Below are 20999 nucleotides of genomic sequence, written 5' to 3'. Positions count from 1 at the left end.
TAACCAGTTTGTTTGTTTGACATCCTGGCCCAGGTATCACCTAGTTAACCAGTTTGTTTGTTTGACATCCTGGCCCAGGTATCACCTAGTTAACCAGTTTGTTTGTTTGACATCCTGGCCCAGGTATCACCTAGTTAACCAGTTTGTTTGTTTGACATCCTGGCCCAGGTATCACCTAGTTAACCAGTTTGTTTGTTTGACATCCTGGCCCAGGTATCACCTAGTTAACCAGTTTGTTTGTTTGACATCCTGGCCCAGGTATCACCTAGTTAACCAGTTTGTTTTGTCCTGGCCCAGGTATCACCTAGTTAACCAGTTAGTTTAAATCCTGGCCCAGGTATCACCTAGTTAACCAGTTAGTTTAAATCCTGGCCCAGGTATAACCTAGTTAACCAGTTAGTTTAAATCCTGGCCCAGGTATCACCTAGTTAACCAGTTAGTTTAAATCCTGGCCCAGGTATCACCTAGTTAACCAGTTAGTTTAAATCCTGGCCCAGGTATAACCTAGTTAACCAGCACTATTCTTACAGTTTCTAATACACTTCATAGCTGACAGATGGTTTCTCTCGTCCCATTCAGATCCCACAGGAGACAGTGAGTCAATCCTGTAACTCTTACAGGGAGGCTGAGTTACTAGCGACCCCTCTGGCCGAGCTGTGTAAGACACATGAGGAGGAGGAGGAAGAGGAGGAAGGGTCCTACCACACACTCATGGAGGGGCTGGTGCAGGGCCTACTGAAGGAGGCCAGAGACAAGAGTAAAGGATGGGTGTCCCGGGCCACCACCGACCACACTGAACTGGCCTTCAAAAAGGTGTGTGTCGCACACTACAGTCGCACACTACAGTCGCACACTACAGACGCACACTACAGACGCACACTACAGACGCACACTACAGTCACACACTACAGACATATTGTTATAGCTCATACTATATTGTAAGCACCTGCACCTACCCACACATTCCTCCTAACACCAGTGCAGAAGATGTGATCTGGAGTGGATCTGGAGTGGATCTGGTGTGGATCTGGAGTGGATCTGGTGTGGATCTGGAGTGGATCTGGTGTGGATCTGGAGTGGATCTGGAGTGGATCTGGAGTGGATCTGGAGTGAATCTGGAGTGGATCTGGTGTGAATCTGGTGTGGATCTGGAATGGATCTGGAGTGGATCTGGTGTGAATCTGGTGTGGATCTGGAGTGGATCTGGAGTGGATCTGGTGTGGATCTGGAGTGGATCTGGAGTGGATCTGGTGTGGATCTGGTGTGGATCTGGTGTGGATCTGGAGTGGATCTGGTGTGGAGCGAAGAGCGGATTTATATGTTGGAGCATCAGCCTTCTCTCACTTTCTAATTTCGCTTCGGTACCACCCCAATTTCGCTTCGGTACCACCCCAATTTCGCTTCGGTACCACCCCAATTTCGCTTCGGTACCACCCCAATTTCGCTTCGGTACCACCCCAATATCGCTTCGGTACCACCCCAATTTCGCTTCGGTACCACCCCAATTTCACTTCTGTACCACCCCAATTTCTCTTCGGTACCACCCCAATTTTGCTTCGGTACCACCCCAATTTTGCTTCGGTACCGCTCAGCCACGACCTGCCCATCATTTTTTAATTTCTTCATTAATGAAGGAGCTACTAACCCCATCACTTATGCGCAGAGATGTTGATATGAGTCGACCAAGAAATAGTTCGTAGCCTGTGTAATTGACGGCCGGACAACCAATGAGCCCACGCACCTGAGACACTTTCTATAAAGACTTCTGTTAAAGAAAAATGTAAACTGTAACATGTGAAGGTAACAGAGCCAGTTATGACTGAAGTATCTGATCATCTTTAGATGTTACATGTGAAGGTAACAGAGCCAGTTATGACTGAAGTGTCTGATAATCAATAGATAAAGCTATTTTAAGAGGCCTCATCATCCGGCAGGTCCTTGTTCTGTAGTCTATGAAGCTTCTTACGATAGTCTACTTCTTAACCAAATGGTGCATAGTCACAAAAGTAGATGAGGTGCTTGTTAAATTATCTTTTAAACAACAAAATGTATGGAGTGAATTTGGAGCGGGAAGTTTATTTTCCTGTGAGCGCTAAGGGATTTTAAGCGTGACAGGGGAAAGGATGTGTGGTTCGTGGGGTGTGTCTGACTCTGTCTCTGTCTCTGTCTCTCTCTCTCTCTCTCCTTCTGTCTCTCTGTCTGTCTCTCTGTCTGTCTCTCTGTCTGTCTCTCTGTCTGTCTCTCTGTCTGTCTCTCTGTCTGTCTCTCTGTCTGTCTCTCTGTCTGTCTCTCTCTCTCTCTCTCTCTCTCTCTCTGTCTCTCTCTCTCTCTGTCTCTCTCTCTCTCTGTCTCTCTCTCTCTCTGTCTCTCTCTCTGTCTCTCTGTCTCTCTCTCTCTCTCTCTCTGTCTCTCTGTCTCTCTCTCTCTGTCTCTCTGTGTCTCTCTCTCTCTGTCTCTCTATCTCTCTGTGTCTCTCTCTCTCTGTCTCTCTGTCTCTCTGTCTCTCTGTCTCTCTGTCTCTGAGTATCCCAGGTGGCTGATGGTAACCCCCTGCGGCGGTGGCGTGTGTCCGTGGAGGTGTGTGCCCCGCCCAGTGATGTGTTGGAGAGGCTGCTGAGGCAGCGCCCCCTGTGGCAGACAGCCGTACTGCAGGAGAAGGTTCTGGAAACCCTGGACAGACAGACAGACATCTACCAGTACAGCCTGCAGAGCATGGCACCACACCCCAACACTGACTACGTGGTACTGAGGTTAGTACACACACACACACACACACACACACACACACACACACACACACACACACACACACACACACACACACACACACACACACACACACACACACACACACACACACACACACACACCTCTCAACTACCCAGCTCTGGTCATCAATGATCAAATCAAATTTATTTGTCACATACACATGGTTAGCAGATGTTAATGCGAGTGTAGCGAAATGCTTGTGCTTCTAGTTCCGACAATTCAGTAATAACCAAAGAGTAATCTAACATAACAATTCCACAACTACTACCTTATACACACAAGTGTAAAGGGATAAAGAATATGTACATAAAGATATATGAATGAGTGGTGGTACAGAAGGGCATAGGCAAGATGCAGTAGATGGTATAGAGTACAGTATATGCATATGAGATGAGTAATGTAGGGTATGTAAACATTATATAAAGTGGCATTGTTTAAAGTGGCTAGTGATACATTTATTACATCAATTTTTACACAATTCAAGTGGCTAGAGATTTGAGTCAGTGTGTTGGCAGCAGCCACTCAATGTTAGTGGTGGCTGTTTAACAGTCTGATGGCATTGAGATAGAAGCTGTTTTTCAGTCTCTCGGTCCCTGCTTTGATGCACCTGTACTGACCTCGCCTTCTGAATGATAGCGGGCTGAACAGGCAGTGGCTCGGGTGGTTGTTGTCCTTGATGATCTTTATGGCCTTCATGTGACATCGGGTGGTGGCCTCCCGGGTGGCGCAGTGGTCTAGGGCACTGCATCACAGTGCTAGCTGCGCCACCAGAGTCTCTGGGTTCGCACCCAGGCTCTGTCGCAGCCGGTCGCAACCGGGAGGTCCGTGGGGCGACGCACAATTGGCATAGCGTCATCCGGGTTAGGGAGGGTTTGGCCGGTAGGGATATCCTTGTCTCAGTATGTAAAATGTAATAAAATGTATGCACTCTACTGTAAGTCGCTCTGGATAAGAGCGTCTGCTAAATGACTAAAATGTAAATGTAAATGTAATGTGGTGTAGGTGTCCTGGAGGGCAGGTAGTTTGCCCCCGGTGATGCGTTGTGCAGACCTCACTACCCTCTGGAGAGCCTTACGGTTGTGGGCGGAGCAGTTGCCGTACCAGGCGGTGATACAGCCTGACAGGATGCTCTCGATTGTGCATCTGTTAAAGTTTGTGAGTGTTTTTGGTTGACAAGCCGAATTTCTTCAGCACTGCTGCGCCATCTTCACCACGCTGTCTGTGTGGTTGGACCATTTCAGTTTGTCCGTGATGTGTATGCCGAGGACCTTAACTTTCTACCCTATCCACTACCCTCCCGTCGATGTGGATAGGGGGGTGCTCCCTCTGCTGTTTCCTGAAGTCATCAATCATCTCCTTTGTTTTGTTGACATTGAGTGTGAGGTTATTTTCCTGACACCACACTCCGAGGGCCCTCACCGCCTCCCTGTAGGCCGTCTCGTAGTTGTTGGTAATCAAGCCTACCACTGTAGTGTCGTCTGCAAACTTGATGATTGAGTTGGAGGCGTGCATGGCCACGCAGTCGTGGGTGAACAGGGAGTACAGGAGAGGGCTCAGAACGCACCCTTGTGGGGCCCCAGTGTTGAGGATCAGCGGGGTGGAGATGTTGTTACCTACCCTCACCACCTGGGGGCGGCCCGTCAGGAAGTCCAGTACCCAGTTGCACAGGTCGGGGTCGAGACCCAGGGTCTCGAGCTTGATGACGAGCTTGGAGGGTACTATGGTGTTGAATGCTGAGCTATAGTCGATGAACAGCATTCTCACATAGGTATTCCTCTTGTCCAGATGGGTTAGGGCAGTGTGCAGTGTGGTTGCGATTGCGTCGTCTGTGGACCTATTGGGTCGGTAAGCAAATTGGAGTGGGTCTAGGGTGTCAGGTAGGGTGGAGGTGATATGGTCCTTGACTAGTCTCTCAAAGCACTTCATGATGACGGAAGTGAGTGCTACGGGGCGGTAGTCATTTATCTCAGTTACATTAGCTTTCTTGGGAACAGGAACAATGGTGGCCCTCTTGAAGCATGTGGGAACAGCAAACTGGGATAAGGATTGATTGAATATGTCCGTGAACACACCAGCCAGCTGGTCTGCGCATGCTCTGAGGACGCGGCCGGGGATGCCGTATGGGCCTGCAGCCTTGCGAGGGTTAACAAGTTTAAATGTTTTACTCACCTCGGCTGCAGTGAAGGAGAGTCCGCAGGTTTTGGTAGCGGGCCGTGTCAGTGGCACTGTATTGTCCTCAAAGCGAGCAAAGAAGTTGTTTAGTCTGTCTGGGAGCAAGACATCCTGGTCCGCGACGGGGCTGGTTTTCTTTTTGTAATCCGTGATTGTCTGTAGACCCTGCCACATACCTCTTGTGTCTTAGCTGTTGAATTACGACTCCACTTTGTCTCTATACTGATGCTTAGCTTGTTTGATTGCCTTGCGGAGGGAATAGCTACACTGTTTGTATTTGGTCATGTTTCCGGTCACCTTGCCCTGGTTAAAAGCAGTGGTTTGCGCTTTCAGTTTTGCATGAATGCTGCCATCAATCCACGGTTTCTGGTTGGGGAATGTTTTAATAAACGCTGTGGGTACAACAGCACCGATGCACTTGCTAATAAACTCGCTCACCGAATCAGCGTATTCGTCAATGTTGTTGTTTGATGCAATGCGGAACATATCCCAGTCCACGTGATCGAAGCAGTCTTGAAGCGTGGAATCAGATTGGTCGGACCAGCGTTGACCAGACCTGAGCGCGGGAGCTTCCTGTTTTAGTTTCTGTCTATAGGCTGGGAGCAACAAAATGGAGTTGTGGTCAGCTTTTCCGAAAGGAGGGCGGGGGAGGGCCTTATATTCTTCGCGGAAGTTAGAATAACAATGATCCAGGGTTTTACCAGGTTCTTGTCATTTAACAGAGACTTACCTCTCAGTAACGATAAAGAAAGGAAAATCAGAGGAAAGTAAGCGTTTGAGGCCAGAGTTGTTCACCCTCTAAACCTACACTAGGTTTCCCCTCCCTAATTTAAAACCTAAGCATTGACTACTAGTACTGAGGCTAAACTGTACTCTTCCTACATAGTTACCCCTATGTTCATCTTTCCTTTGCCCCACTCTCTCTCTCTCTCTCTCTCTCTCTCTTTCTCTTTCTCTTTCTCTTTCTCTTTCTCTTTCTCTTTCTCTTTCTCTCTCTCTTTCTCTCTTTCTTTCTCTCTCGCTCTTTCTCTCTCTCTTTCTTTCTCTCTCTTTCTTTCTTTCTCTCTCTTTCTCTCTCTTTCTTTCTCTCTCTTTCTTTCTCTCTCTTTCTTTCTCTCTCTTTCTTTCTTTCTCTCTCTCAGGTCATGGCGTAACGATGTGTCTAAGGGTTGCAGTGTGTTGGTGTGTGTGTCAGTGGACCAAGAGGACAGTCCAGCCCTGGCTGCAGTCAGAGGGGTAGTTCTAGAGTCCCACTACCTTCTGGAACCCTGCGGACCTGGAAGGTCCAGACTCACACACATCTGCAGGGTTGACCTGAAGTAAGTGTGTGTGTGTGTGTAGTAATAGAGTGTATGGATACTGTAAATAATGACATTTAGTGACAGACTCTCTTATCCATGGTGACTACCAGTATTGCTGGATGGATCCAGAGAGACTAGAACCCACATGGTGTTGCAAACATTACCACCAACCACCAACCACTACCACCACCACCAACCACTACCACCAACCACTACCACCAACCACTACCACCAACCACTACCACCACCACCAACAACTACCACCAACCACTACCACCAACCACCACTACCACCAACCACTACCAACCACTACCACCAACCACTACCACTACCACCACCACCACCAACCACTACCACCAACCACTACCACCAACCACTACCACCAACCACTACCACCAACCACTACCACTACCACCAACCACTACCACCAACCACTACCACCAACCACCACTACCACCAACCACTACCAACCACTACCACCAACCACTACCACTACCACCACCACCACCAACCACTACCACCAACCACTACCACCAACCACTACCACCAACCACTACCACCAACCACTACCACCAACCACTACCACCAACCACTACCACCAACCACTACCACCAACCACCAACCACTACCACCAACCACTACCACTACCACCAACCACTATCACCAATCACTACCACTACCACCAATCACTACCACTACCACCAACCACTACCACCAACCACCAACCACTACCACCAACCACTACCACCAACCACTACCACTACCACCACCACCACCAACCACTACCACCAACCACCACCACCAACCACTACCACCAACCACTACCACTACCACCAACCACTACCACCAACCACTACCACCAACCACTACCACTATCACCACCACCAACCACTACCACCAACCACTACCACCAACCACTACCACCAACCACAACCACTACCACCAACCACTACCACCAACCACTACCACCAACCACCAACCACTACCACCAACCACCACCACCAACCACTACCACCAACCACCAACCACTACCACCAACCACTACCACTACCACCACCACCAACCACCAGCCACCAACCACTACCACCAACCACCAGCCACCAACCACTACCACCACCCACTACCACCAACCACTACCACCAACCACTACCACTACCACCACCACCACCAACCACTACCACCAACCACCACCACCAACCACTACCACCAACCACTACCACTACCACCAACCAGTGTGTGTGTGTGTGTAGTAATAGAGTGTATGGATACTGTAAATAATGACATTTAGTGACAGACTCTCTTATCCATGGTGACTACCAGTATTGCTGGATGGATCCAGAGAGACTAGAACCCACATGGTGTTGCAAACATTACCACCAACCACCAACCACTACCACCACCACCAACCACTACCACCAACCACTACCACCAACCACTACCACCAACCACTACCACCACCACCAACAACTACCACCAACCACTACCACCAACCACCACTACCACCAACCACTACCAACCACTACCACCAACCACTACCACTACCACTACCACCAACCACTACCACCAACCACTACCACCACCACCAACAACTACCACCAACCACTACCACCAACCACCACTACCACCAACCACTACCAACCACTACCACCAACCACTACCACTACCACCACCACCACCAACCACTACCACCAACCACTACCACCAACCACTACCACCAACCACTACCACCAACCACTACCACTACCACCAACCACTACCACCAACCACTACCACCAACCACCACTACCACCAACCACTACCAACCACTACCACCAACCACTACCACTACCACCACCACCACCAACCACTACCACCAACCACTACCACCAACCACTACCACCAACCACTACCACCAACCACTACCACCAACCACTACCACCAACCACTACCACCAACCACTACCACCAACCACCAACCACTACCACCAACCACTACCACTACCACCAACCACTATCACCAATCACTACCACTACCACCAATCACTACCACTACCACCAACCACTACCACCAACCACCAACCACTACCACCAACCACTACCACCAACCACTACCACTACCACCACCACCACCAACCACTACCACCAACCACCACCACCAACCACTACCACCAACCACTACCACTACCACCAACCACTACCACCAACCACTACCACCAACCACTACCACTATCACCACCACCAACCACTACCACCAACCACTACCACCAACCACTACCACCAACCACAACCACTACCACCAACCACTACCACCAACCACTACCACCAACCACCAACCACTACCACCAACCACCACCACCAACCACTACCACCAACCACCAACCACTACCACCAACCACTACCACTACCACCACCACCAACCACCAGCCACCAACCACTACCACCAACCACCAGCCACCAACCACTACCACCAACCACTACCACCAACCACTACCACCAACCACTACCACTACCACCACCACCACCAACCACTACCACCAACCACCACCACCAACCACTACCACCAACCACTACCACTACCACCAACCACTACCACCAACCACTACCACCAACCACTACCACTACCACCACCACCACCAACCACTACCACCAACCACCACCACCAACCACTACCACCAACCACTACCACTACCACCAACCACTACCACCAACCACTACCACCAACCACTACCACCAACCACCAACCACCAACCACCTACCACCAACCACTACCACCAACCACTACCACCAACCACTACCAACCACTACCACCAACCACCACCACCAACCACTACCACCAACCACTACCACCAACCACCTACCACCAACCACTACCACCAACCACCTACCACCAACCACTACCACCAACCACCTACCACCAACCACTACCACCAACCACTACCACCAACCACCACCACCAACCACTACCACCAACCACTACCACTACCACCAACCACTACCACCAACCACTACCACCAACCACCAACCACCAACCACCTACCACCAACCACTACCACCAACCACTACCACCAACCACTACCAACCACTACCACCAACCACCAACCACTACCACCAACCACTACCACCAACCACTACCACTACCACCAACCACTACCACTACCACCAACCACTACCACCAACCACTACAGCCACCCCCCACCAACCACTACCACCAACCACTACCACCAACCACTACCACCAACCACTACCACTATCACCACCACCAACCACTACCACCAACCACTACCAACCACTACCACCAACCACCAACCACTACCACCAACCACTACCAACCACTACCACCAACCACCAACCACTACCACCAACCACTACCAACCACTACCACCAACCACTACCACCAACCACCAACCACTACCACCACCACCAACCACTACCACCAACCACCAACCACTACCACCAACCACTACCACCAACCACTACCACCACCAACCACTACCACCAACCACCAACCACTACCACCAACCACTACCACTACCACCAACCACTACCAACCACTACCACCAACCACTACCACCAACCACCAACCACTACCACCAACCACTACCACCAACCACTACCAACCACTACCACCAACCACCAACCACCAACCACCAACCACTACCACCAACCACTACCAACCACTACCACCAACCACTACCACCAACCACCAACCACTACCACCAACCACTACCACCAACCACTACCAACCACTACCACCAACCACTACCACCAACCACCAACCACTACCACCAACCACTACCACTACCACCACCACCAACCACTACCACCAACCAATACCACCACCAACCACTACCACCAACCACTACCACTACCACCAACCACTACCACCAACCACCAACCACTACCACCAACCACTACCACTACCACCACCACCACCAACCACTACCACCAACCACTACCACCAACCACTACCACTACCACCAACCACTACCACCAACCACTACCACTACCACCACCACCCACCAACCACTACCACCAACCACTACCACCAACCACTACCACTATCACCACCACCAACCACTACCACTACCACCAACCACCAACCACCAACCACTACCACCAACCACTACCACCAACCACTACCACCAACCACCAACCACTACCAACCACTACCACCAACCACCAACCACTACCACCAACCACTACCAACCACTACCACTACCACTATCACCAACCACTACCAACCACTACCACCAACCACAACCACTACCACCAACCACTACCACCACCACCACCAACCACTACCACCAACCACTACCACCAACCACCAACCACTACCAACCACTACCACCAACCACTACCACCAACCACTACCACCAACCACTACCACTACCTCCAACCACTACCACTACCTCCAACCACTACCACCACCACCACCACCAACCACTACCTCCAACCACTACCACCAACCACTACCACTACCTCCAACCACTACCACCAACCACTACCACCAACCACTACCACCAACCACTACCACTACCACCAACCACTACCACCAACCACTACCACCAACCACCACTACCACCAACCACTACCAACCACTACCACCAACCACTACCACTACCACCACCACCACCAACCACTACCACCAACCACTACCACCAACCACTACCACCAACCACTACCACCAACCACTACCACCAACCACTACCACCAACCACTACCACCAACCACTACCACCAACCACCAACCACTACCACCAACCACTACCACTACCACCAACCACTATCACCAATCACTACCACTACCACCAATCACTACCACTACCACCAACCACTACCACCAACCACCAACCACTACCACCAACCACTACCACCAACCACTACCACTACCACCACCACCACCAACCACTACCACCAACCACCACCACCAACCACTACCACCAACCACTACCACTACCACCAACCACTACCACCAACCACTACCACCAACCACTACCACTATCACCACCACCAACCACTACCACCAACCACTACCACCAACCACTACCACCAACCACAACCACTACCACCAACCACTACCACCAACCACTACCACCAACCACCAACCACTACCACCAACCACCACCACCAACCACTACCACCAACCACCAACCACTACCACCAACCACTACCACTACCACCACCACCAACCACCAGCCACCAACCACTACCACCAACCACCAGCCACCAACCACTACCACCACCCACTACCACCAACCACTACCACCAACCACTACCACTACCACCAACCACTACCACCAACCACTACCACCAACCACTACCACCAACCACTACCACTACCACCACCAACCACTACCACCAACCACTACCACCAACCACTACCACTACCACCACCACCACCAACCACTACCACCAACCACCACCACCAACCACTACCACCAACCACTACCACTACCACCAACCACTACCACCAACCACTACCACCAACCACTACCACCAACCACCAACCACCAACCACCTACCACCAACCACTACCACCAACCACTACCACCAACCACTACCAACCACTACCACCAACCACCACCACCAACCACTACCACCAACCACTACCACTACCACCAACCACTACCACCAACCACTACCACCAACCACCTACCACCAACCACTACCACCAACCACCTACCACCAACCACTACCACCAACCACTACCACCAACCACCACCACCAACCACTACCACCAACCACTACCACTACCACCAACCACTACCACCAACCACTACCACCAACCACCAACCACCAACCACCTACCACCAACCACTACCACCAACCACTACCACCAACCACTACCAACCACTACCACCAACCACCAACCACTACCACCAACCACTACCACCAACCACTACCACTACCACCAACCACTACCACTACCACCAACCACTACCACCAACCACTACAGCCACCCCCCACCAACCACTACCACCAACCACTACCACCAACCACTACCACCAACCACTACCACTATCACCACCACCAACCACTACCACCAACCACTACCAACCACTACCACCAACCACCAACCACTACCACCAACCACTACCAACCACTACCACCAACCACTACCACCAACCACCAACCACTACCACCACCACCAACCACTACCACCAACCACCAACCACTACCACCAACCACTACCACCAACCACTACCACCACCAACCACTACCACCAACCACCAACCACTACCACTACCACCAACCACCAACCACCAACCACTACCACCAACCACTACCAACCACTACCACCAACCACTACCACCAACCACCAACCACTACCACCAACCACTACCACCAACCACTACCAACCACTACCACCAACCACTACCACCAACCACCAACCACTACCACCAACCACTACCACTACCACCACCACCAACCACTACCACCAACCAATACCACCACCAACCACTACCACCAACCACTACCACTACCACCAACCACTACCACCAACCACCAACCACTACCACCAACCACTACCACTACCACCACCACCACCAACCACTACCACCAACCACTACCACCAACCACTACCACTACCACCAACCACTACCACCAACCACTACCACTACCACCACCACCCACCAACCACTACCACCAACCACTACCACCAACCACTACCACTATCACCACCACCAACCACTACCACTACCACCAACCACCAACCACCAACCACTACCACCAACCACTACCACCAACCACTACCACCAACCACCAACCACTACCAACCACTACCACCAACCACCAACCACTACCACCAACCACTACCAACCACTACCACTACCACTATCACCAACCACTACCAACCACTACCACCAACCACAACCACTACCACCAACCACTACCACCACCACCACCAACCACTACCACCAACCACTACCACCAACCACCAACCACTACCAACCACTACCACCAACCACTACCACCAACCACTACCACCAACCACTACCACTACCTCCAACCACTACCACTACCTCCAACCACTACCACCACCACCACCACCAACCACTACCTCCAACCACTACCACCAACCACTACCACTACCTCCAACCACTACCACCACCACCACCACCAACCACTACCTCCAACCACTACCACCACCACCACCACCAACCACTACCACCACTACCACTATCACCAACCACTACCACCACCACCACCACCAACCACTACCACCACTACCACTATCACCAACCACTACCACCAACCACTACCACTACCTCCAACCACTACCACCACCACCACCACCACCAACCACTACCTCCAACCACTACCACCAACCACTACCTCCAACCACTACCACCAACCACTACCACCAACCACTACCACCAACCACTACCACCAACCACTACCACCAACCACCAACCACTACCACCAACCACTACCACCAACCACTACCACCAACCACTACCACCACCACCACCACCAACCACTACCTCCAACCACTACCTCCAACCACTACCACCAACCACTACCACCAACCACTACCTCCAACCACTACCTCCAACCACTAACCACTACCACCAACCACCAACCACTACCACCAACCACTACCACCAATCACTACCTCCAACCACTACCACTACCACCAACCACCAACCACTACCACCAACCACTACCACCAACCACTACCTCCAACCACTACCACCAACCACTACCACCAACCACCACCACCACCACCACCACCACCAACCACTACCACCAACCACTACCACCAACCACTACCTCCAACCACTACCTCCAACCACTAACCACTACCACCAACCACCAACCACTACCACCAACCACTACCACCAATCACTACCTCCAACCACTACCACTACCACCAACCACCAACCACTACCACCAACCACCACCACCAACCACCAACCACTACCACCAACCACCAACCACTACCACCAACCACTACCACCAACCACTACCACCAACCACTACCACTACCACTACCACCACAACCAACCACCAACCACTACCACCAACCACTACCACTACCACCAACCACTACCACCACCACCAACCACCAACCACCACCACCACCACCAACCACTACCACTACCACCAACCACCAACCACTACCACCAACCACTACCACCAACCACTACCTCCAACCACTACCACCAACAACTAACCACTACCACCACAACCAACCACCAACCACTACCACCAACCACTACCACCACCACCAACCACCAACCACCACCACCACCAACCACCAACCACTACCACCAACCACCAACCACTACCACCAACCACTACCACCAACCACTACCTCCAACCACTACCACCAACAACTAACCACTACCACTACCACCAACCACCAACCACTACCACCAACAACTAACCACTACCACCAACGACCAACCACTACCACCAACCACTACCACCAACCACTACCACCAACCACTACCACCAACCACCAACCACTACCACCAACCACTACCACCAACCACCAACCACTACCACCAACCACCAACCACTACCACCAACCAATACCACCAACCACTACCACCAATCACTACCTCCAACCACTACCACTACCACCACCCACCAACCACTACCACCAACCACCACCACCAACCACCAACCACTACCACCAACCACTACCACCAACCACTACCACCAACCACTACCACCAACCACCACCACCAACCACTACCACCACCACCAACCACTACCACCAACCACTACCACCAACCACCACCACCAACCACCAACCACTACCACCAACCACTACCACCAACAACTAACCACTACCACTACCACCAACCACCAACCACTACCACCAACAACTAACCACTACCACTACCACCAACCACCAACCACTACCACCAACCACCAACCACTACCACCAACCACTACCACCAACCTCCAACCACCAACCACCAACCACCAACCACTACCACCAACAACTAACCACTACCACTACCACCAACCACCAACCACTACCACCAACCACCAACCACCACCACCAACCACCAACCACTACCACCAACCACTACCACCAACAACTAACCACTACCACTACCACCAACCACCAACCACTACCACCAACCACCAACCACCAACCACTACCACCAACCACTACCACCAACCACTACCACCAACCACTACCTCCAACCACTACCTCCAACCACTACCACCAACCACTACCACCAACCACTACCACCAACCACTACCACCAACCACTACCACCAACCACCAACCACTACCACCAACCACCAACCACTACCACCATCCACCAACCACTACCACCAACCACTACCACCAACCACTACCACCAACCACTACCACCAACCACCAACCACTACCACCAACCACTACCACCAACCACTACCACCAACCACTACCACCAACCACCAAACACTACCACCAACCACTACCACCAACCACTACCAACCAACCACCAACCACTAACCACCAACCACTACCACCAACCACCAACCACTACCACCAACCACTACCACCACCACCACCAACCACTACCACCAACCACTACCACCAACCACTACCACCAACCACTACCACCAACCACTACCACCAACCACTACCACCAACCACCAACCACTACCACCTACCACCAACCACTACCACCAACCACTACCACCAACCACTACCACCAACCACCAACCACTACCACCAACCACTACCACCAACCACTACCACCAACCACTACCACTACCACCAACCACTACCACCAACCACTACCACCAACCACTACCACCAACCACTACCACCTACCACTACCACCAACCACCAACCACTACCACCAACAACTAACCACTACCACCAACGACCAACCACTACCACCAACCACTACCACCAACCACTACCACCAACCACTACCACCAACGACCAACCACTACCACCAACCACTACCACCAACCACCACCACCAACCACCAACCACTACCACCAACCACCAACCACTACCACCAACCACCAACCACTACCACCAACCACTACCACCAACCACTACCACCAACCACTACCACCAACCACCAACCACTACCACCAACCACCAACCACTACCACCAACGACCAACCACTACCACCAACCACTACCACCAACCACCACCACCAACCACCAACCACTACCACCAACCACCAACCACTACCACCAACCACCAACCACTACCACCAACCACTACCACCAACCACTACCACCAACCACCAACCACTACCACCAACCACCAACCACTACCACCAACCACCAACCACTACCACCAACCACTACCACCAACCACTACCACCAACCACTACCACCAACCACCAACCACCAACCACTACCACCAACCACTACCACCAACCACTACCAACCAACCACCAACCACTAACCACCAACCACTACCACTACCACCAACCACCAACCACTACCACCAACAACTAACCACTACCACCAACGACCAACCACTACCACCAACCACTACCACCAACCACTACCACCAATCACTACCTCCAACCACTACCACTACCACCAACCACCAACCACTACCACCAACCACTACCACCAACCACCAACCACCAACCACCTACCACCAACCACTACCACCAACCACTACCACCAACCACTACCAACCACTACCACCAACCACCAACCACTACCACCAACCACTACCACCAACCACTACCACTACCACCAACCACTACCACTACCACCAACCACTACCACCAACCACTACAGCCACCCCCCACCAACCACTACCACCAACCACTACCACCAACCACTACCACCAACCACTACCACTACCACCACCACCAACCACTACCACCAACCACTACCACCAACCACTACCACCAACCACTACCAACCACTACCACCAACCACCAACCACTACCACCAACCACTACCAACCACTGCCACCAACCACTACCACCAACCACCAACCACTACCACCACCACCAACCACTACCACCAATCACTACCACCAACCACTACCACCAACCACCAACCACTACCACCAACCACTACCACCAACCACTACCACTACCACCACCAACCACTACCACCAACCACCAACCACTACCACTACCACCAACCACCAACCACCAACCACTACCACCAACCACTACCAACCACTACCACCAACCACTACCACCAACCACCAACCACTACCACCAACCACTACCACCAACCACTACCAACCACTACCACCAACCACTACCACCAACCACCAACCACTACCACCAACCACTACCACTACCACCACCACCAACCACTACCACCAACCAATACCACCACCAACCACTACCACCATCCACCAACCACCAACCACTACCACCAACCACTACCACTGCCACTACCAACCACTACCACCACCACCAACCACTACCACCAACCACTACCACCAACCACCACTACCACCAACCACTACCACTACCACCAACCACTAACACTACCACCACCACCACCAACCACTACCACCAACCACTACCACTACAACCAACCACTACCACCAACCACAACCACTACCACCAACCACTACCACTACCACCAACCACTACCACCAACCACTACCACTACCACCAACCACTACCACCAACCACTACCACTACCACCACCACCACCAACCACTACCACCAACCACTACCACCAACCACTACCACTACCACCAACCACTACCACCAACCACTACCACTACCACCACCACCCACCAACCACTACCACCAACCACTACCACCAACCACTACCACTATCACCACCACCAACCACTACCACTACCACCAACCACCAACCACCAACCACTACCACCAACCACTACCACCAACCACTACCACCAACCACCAACCACTACCAACCACTACCACCAACCACCAACCACTACCACCAACCACTACCAACCACTACCACTACCACTATCACCAACCACTACCAACCACTACCACCAACCACAACCACTACCACCAACCACTACCACCACCACCACCAACCACTACCACCAACCACTACCACCAACCACCAACCACTACCAACCACTACCACCAACCACTACCACCAACCACTACCACCAACCACTACCACTACCTCCAACCACTACCACTACCTCCAACCACTACCACCACCACCACCACCAACCACTACCTCCAACCACTACCACCAACCACTACCACTACCTCCAACCACTACCACCACCACCACCACCAACCACTACCTCCAACCACTACCACCACCACCACCACCAACCACTACCACCACTACCACTATCACCAACCACTACCACCACCACCACCACCAACCACTACCACCACTACCACTATCACCAACCACTACCACCAACCACTACCACTACCTCCAACCACTACCACCACCACCACCACCACCAACCACTACCTCCAACCACTACCACCAACCACTACCTCCAACCACTACCACCAACCACTACCACCAACCACTACCACCAACCACTACCACCAACCACTACCACCAACCACCAACCACTACCACCAACCACTACCACCAACCACTACCACCAACCACTACCACCACCACCACCACCAACCACTACCTCCAACCACTACCTCCAACCACTACCACCAACCACTACCACCAACCACTACCTCCAACCACTACCTCCAACCACTAACCACTACCACCAACCACCAACCACTACCACCAACCACTACCACCAATCACTACCTCCAACCACTACCACTACCACCAACCACCAACCACTACCACCAACCACTACCACCAACCACTACCTCCAACCACTACCACCAACCACTACCACCAACCACCACCACCACCACCACCACCAACCACTACCACCAACCACTACCACCAACCACTACCTCCAACCACTACCTCCAACCACTAACCACTACCACCAACCACCAACCACTACCACCAACCACTACCACCAATCACTACCTCCAACCACTAACCACTACCACCAACCACTACCACCAATCACTACCTCCAACCACTACCACTACCACCAACCACCAACCACTACCACCAACCACCACCACCAACCACCAACCACTACCACCAACCACCAACCACTACCACCAACCACCACCACCAACCACCAACCACTACCACCAACCACCAACCACTACCACCAACCACTACCACCAATCACTACCTCCAACCACTACCACTACCACCAACCACCAACCACTACCACCAACCACTACCACCAACCACCAACCACTACCACCAACCACTACCACCAACCACTACCACCAACCACTACCACTACCACTACCACCACAACCAACCACCAACCACTACCACCAACCACTACCACTACCACCAACCACTACCACCACCACCAACCACCAACCACCACCACCACCACCAACCACTACCACTACCACCAACCACCAACCACTACCACCAACCACTACCACCAACCACTACCTCCAACCACTACCACCAACAACTAACCACCACAACCAACCACCAACCACTACCACCAACCACTACCACCACCACCAACCACCAACCACCACCACCACCAACCACCAACCACTACCACCAACCACCAACCACTACCACCAACCACTACCACCAACCACTACCTCCAACCACTACCACCAACAACTAACCACTACCACTACCACCAACCACCAACCACTACCACCAACAACTAACCACTACCACCAACGACCAACCACTACCACCAACCACTACCACCAACCACTACCACCAACCACTACCACCAATCACTACCTCCAACCACTACCACTACCACCAACCACCAACCACTACCACCAACCACTACCACCAACCACTACCACCAATCACCAACCACTACCACCAACCACTACCACCAACCACTACCACCAACCACCAACCACTACCACCAACCACCAACCACTACCACCAACCACTACCACCAACCACTACCACCAATCACTACCTCCAACCACTACCACTACCACCAACCACCAACCACTACCACCAACCACCACCACCAACCACCAACCACTACCACCAACCACTACCACCAACCACTACCACCAACCACTACCACCAACCACCACCACCAACCACCAACCACTACCACCAACCACTACCACCAACAACTAACCACTACCACTACCACCAACCACCAACCACAACCACCAACAACTAACCACTACCACTACCACCAACCACCAACCACTACCACCAACCACCAACCACTACCACCAACCACTACCACCAACCTCCAACCACCAACCACCAACCACCAACCACTACCACCAACAACTAACCACTACCACTACCACCAACCACCAACCACTACCACCAACCACCAACCACCACCACCAACCACCAACCACTACCACCAACCACTACCACCAACAACTAACCACTACCACTACCACCAACCACCAACCACTACCACCAACCACCAACCACCAACCACTACCACCAACCACTACCACCAACCACTACCACCAACCACTACCTCCAACCACTACCTCCAACCACTACCACCAACCACTACCACCAACCACTACCACCAACCACTACCACCAACCACTACCACCAACCACCAACCACTACCACCAACCACCAACCACTACCACCATCCACCAACCACTACCACCAACCACTACCACCAACCACTACCACCAACCACTACCACCAACCACCAACCACTACCACCAACCACTACCACCAACCACTACCACCAACCACTACCACCAACCACCAACCACTACCACCAACCACTACCACCAACCACTACCAACCAACCACCAACCACTAACCACCAACCACTACCACCAACCACCAAC

The 20999-nt window shown here is 52.3% G+C and overlaps 1 protein-coding gene across 2 annotated transcripts in view; it reads left to right on the top strand.

Annotated features, from left to right (window-relative positions):
- Positions 1 to 20999, top strand: part of LOC129823227 (stAR-related lipid transfer protein 13-like) — a 111993-nt gene that overhangs the window by 72930 nt on the left and 18064 nt on the right. For both annotated transcript variants that reach the window (XM_055882109.1, XM_055882110.1), the window contains exons 12-14: positions 580 to 813; positions 2533 to 2750; positions 6084 to 6260. In XM_055882109.1, coding sequence (XP_055738084.1) covers positions 580 to 813; positions 2533 to 2750; positions 6084 to 6260 — 629 coding nt within the window. The remainder of the gene's footprint in view (positions 1 to 579; positions 814 to 2532; positions 2751 to 6083; positions 6261 to 20999) is intronic.

The sequence above is a fragment of the Salvelinus fontinalis genome, chromosome 25 (assembly GCF_029448725.1).
Source record: "Salvelinus fontinalis isolate EN_2023a chromosome 25, ASM2944872v1, whole genome shotgun sequence".
NCBI lineage: Eukaryota > Metazoa > Chordata > Actinopteri > Salmoniformes > Salmonidae > Salvelinus > Salvelinus fontinalis.
Note: the sequence above shows the minus strand (reverse complement) of the source record. Positions and strands in the feature narration are given on the sequence as shown.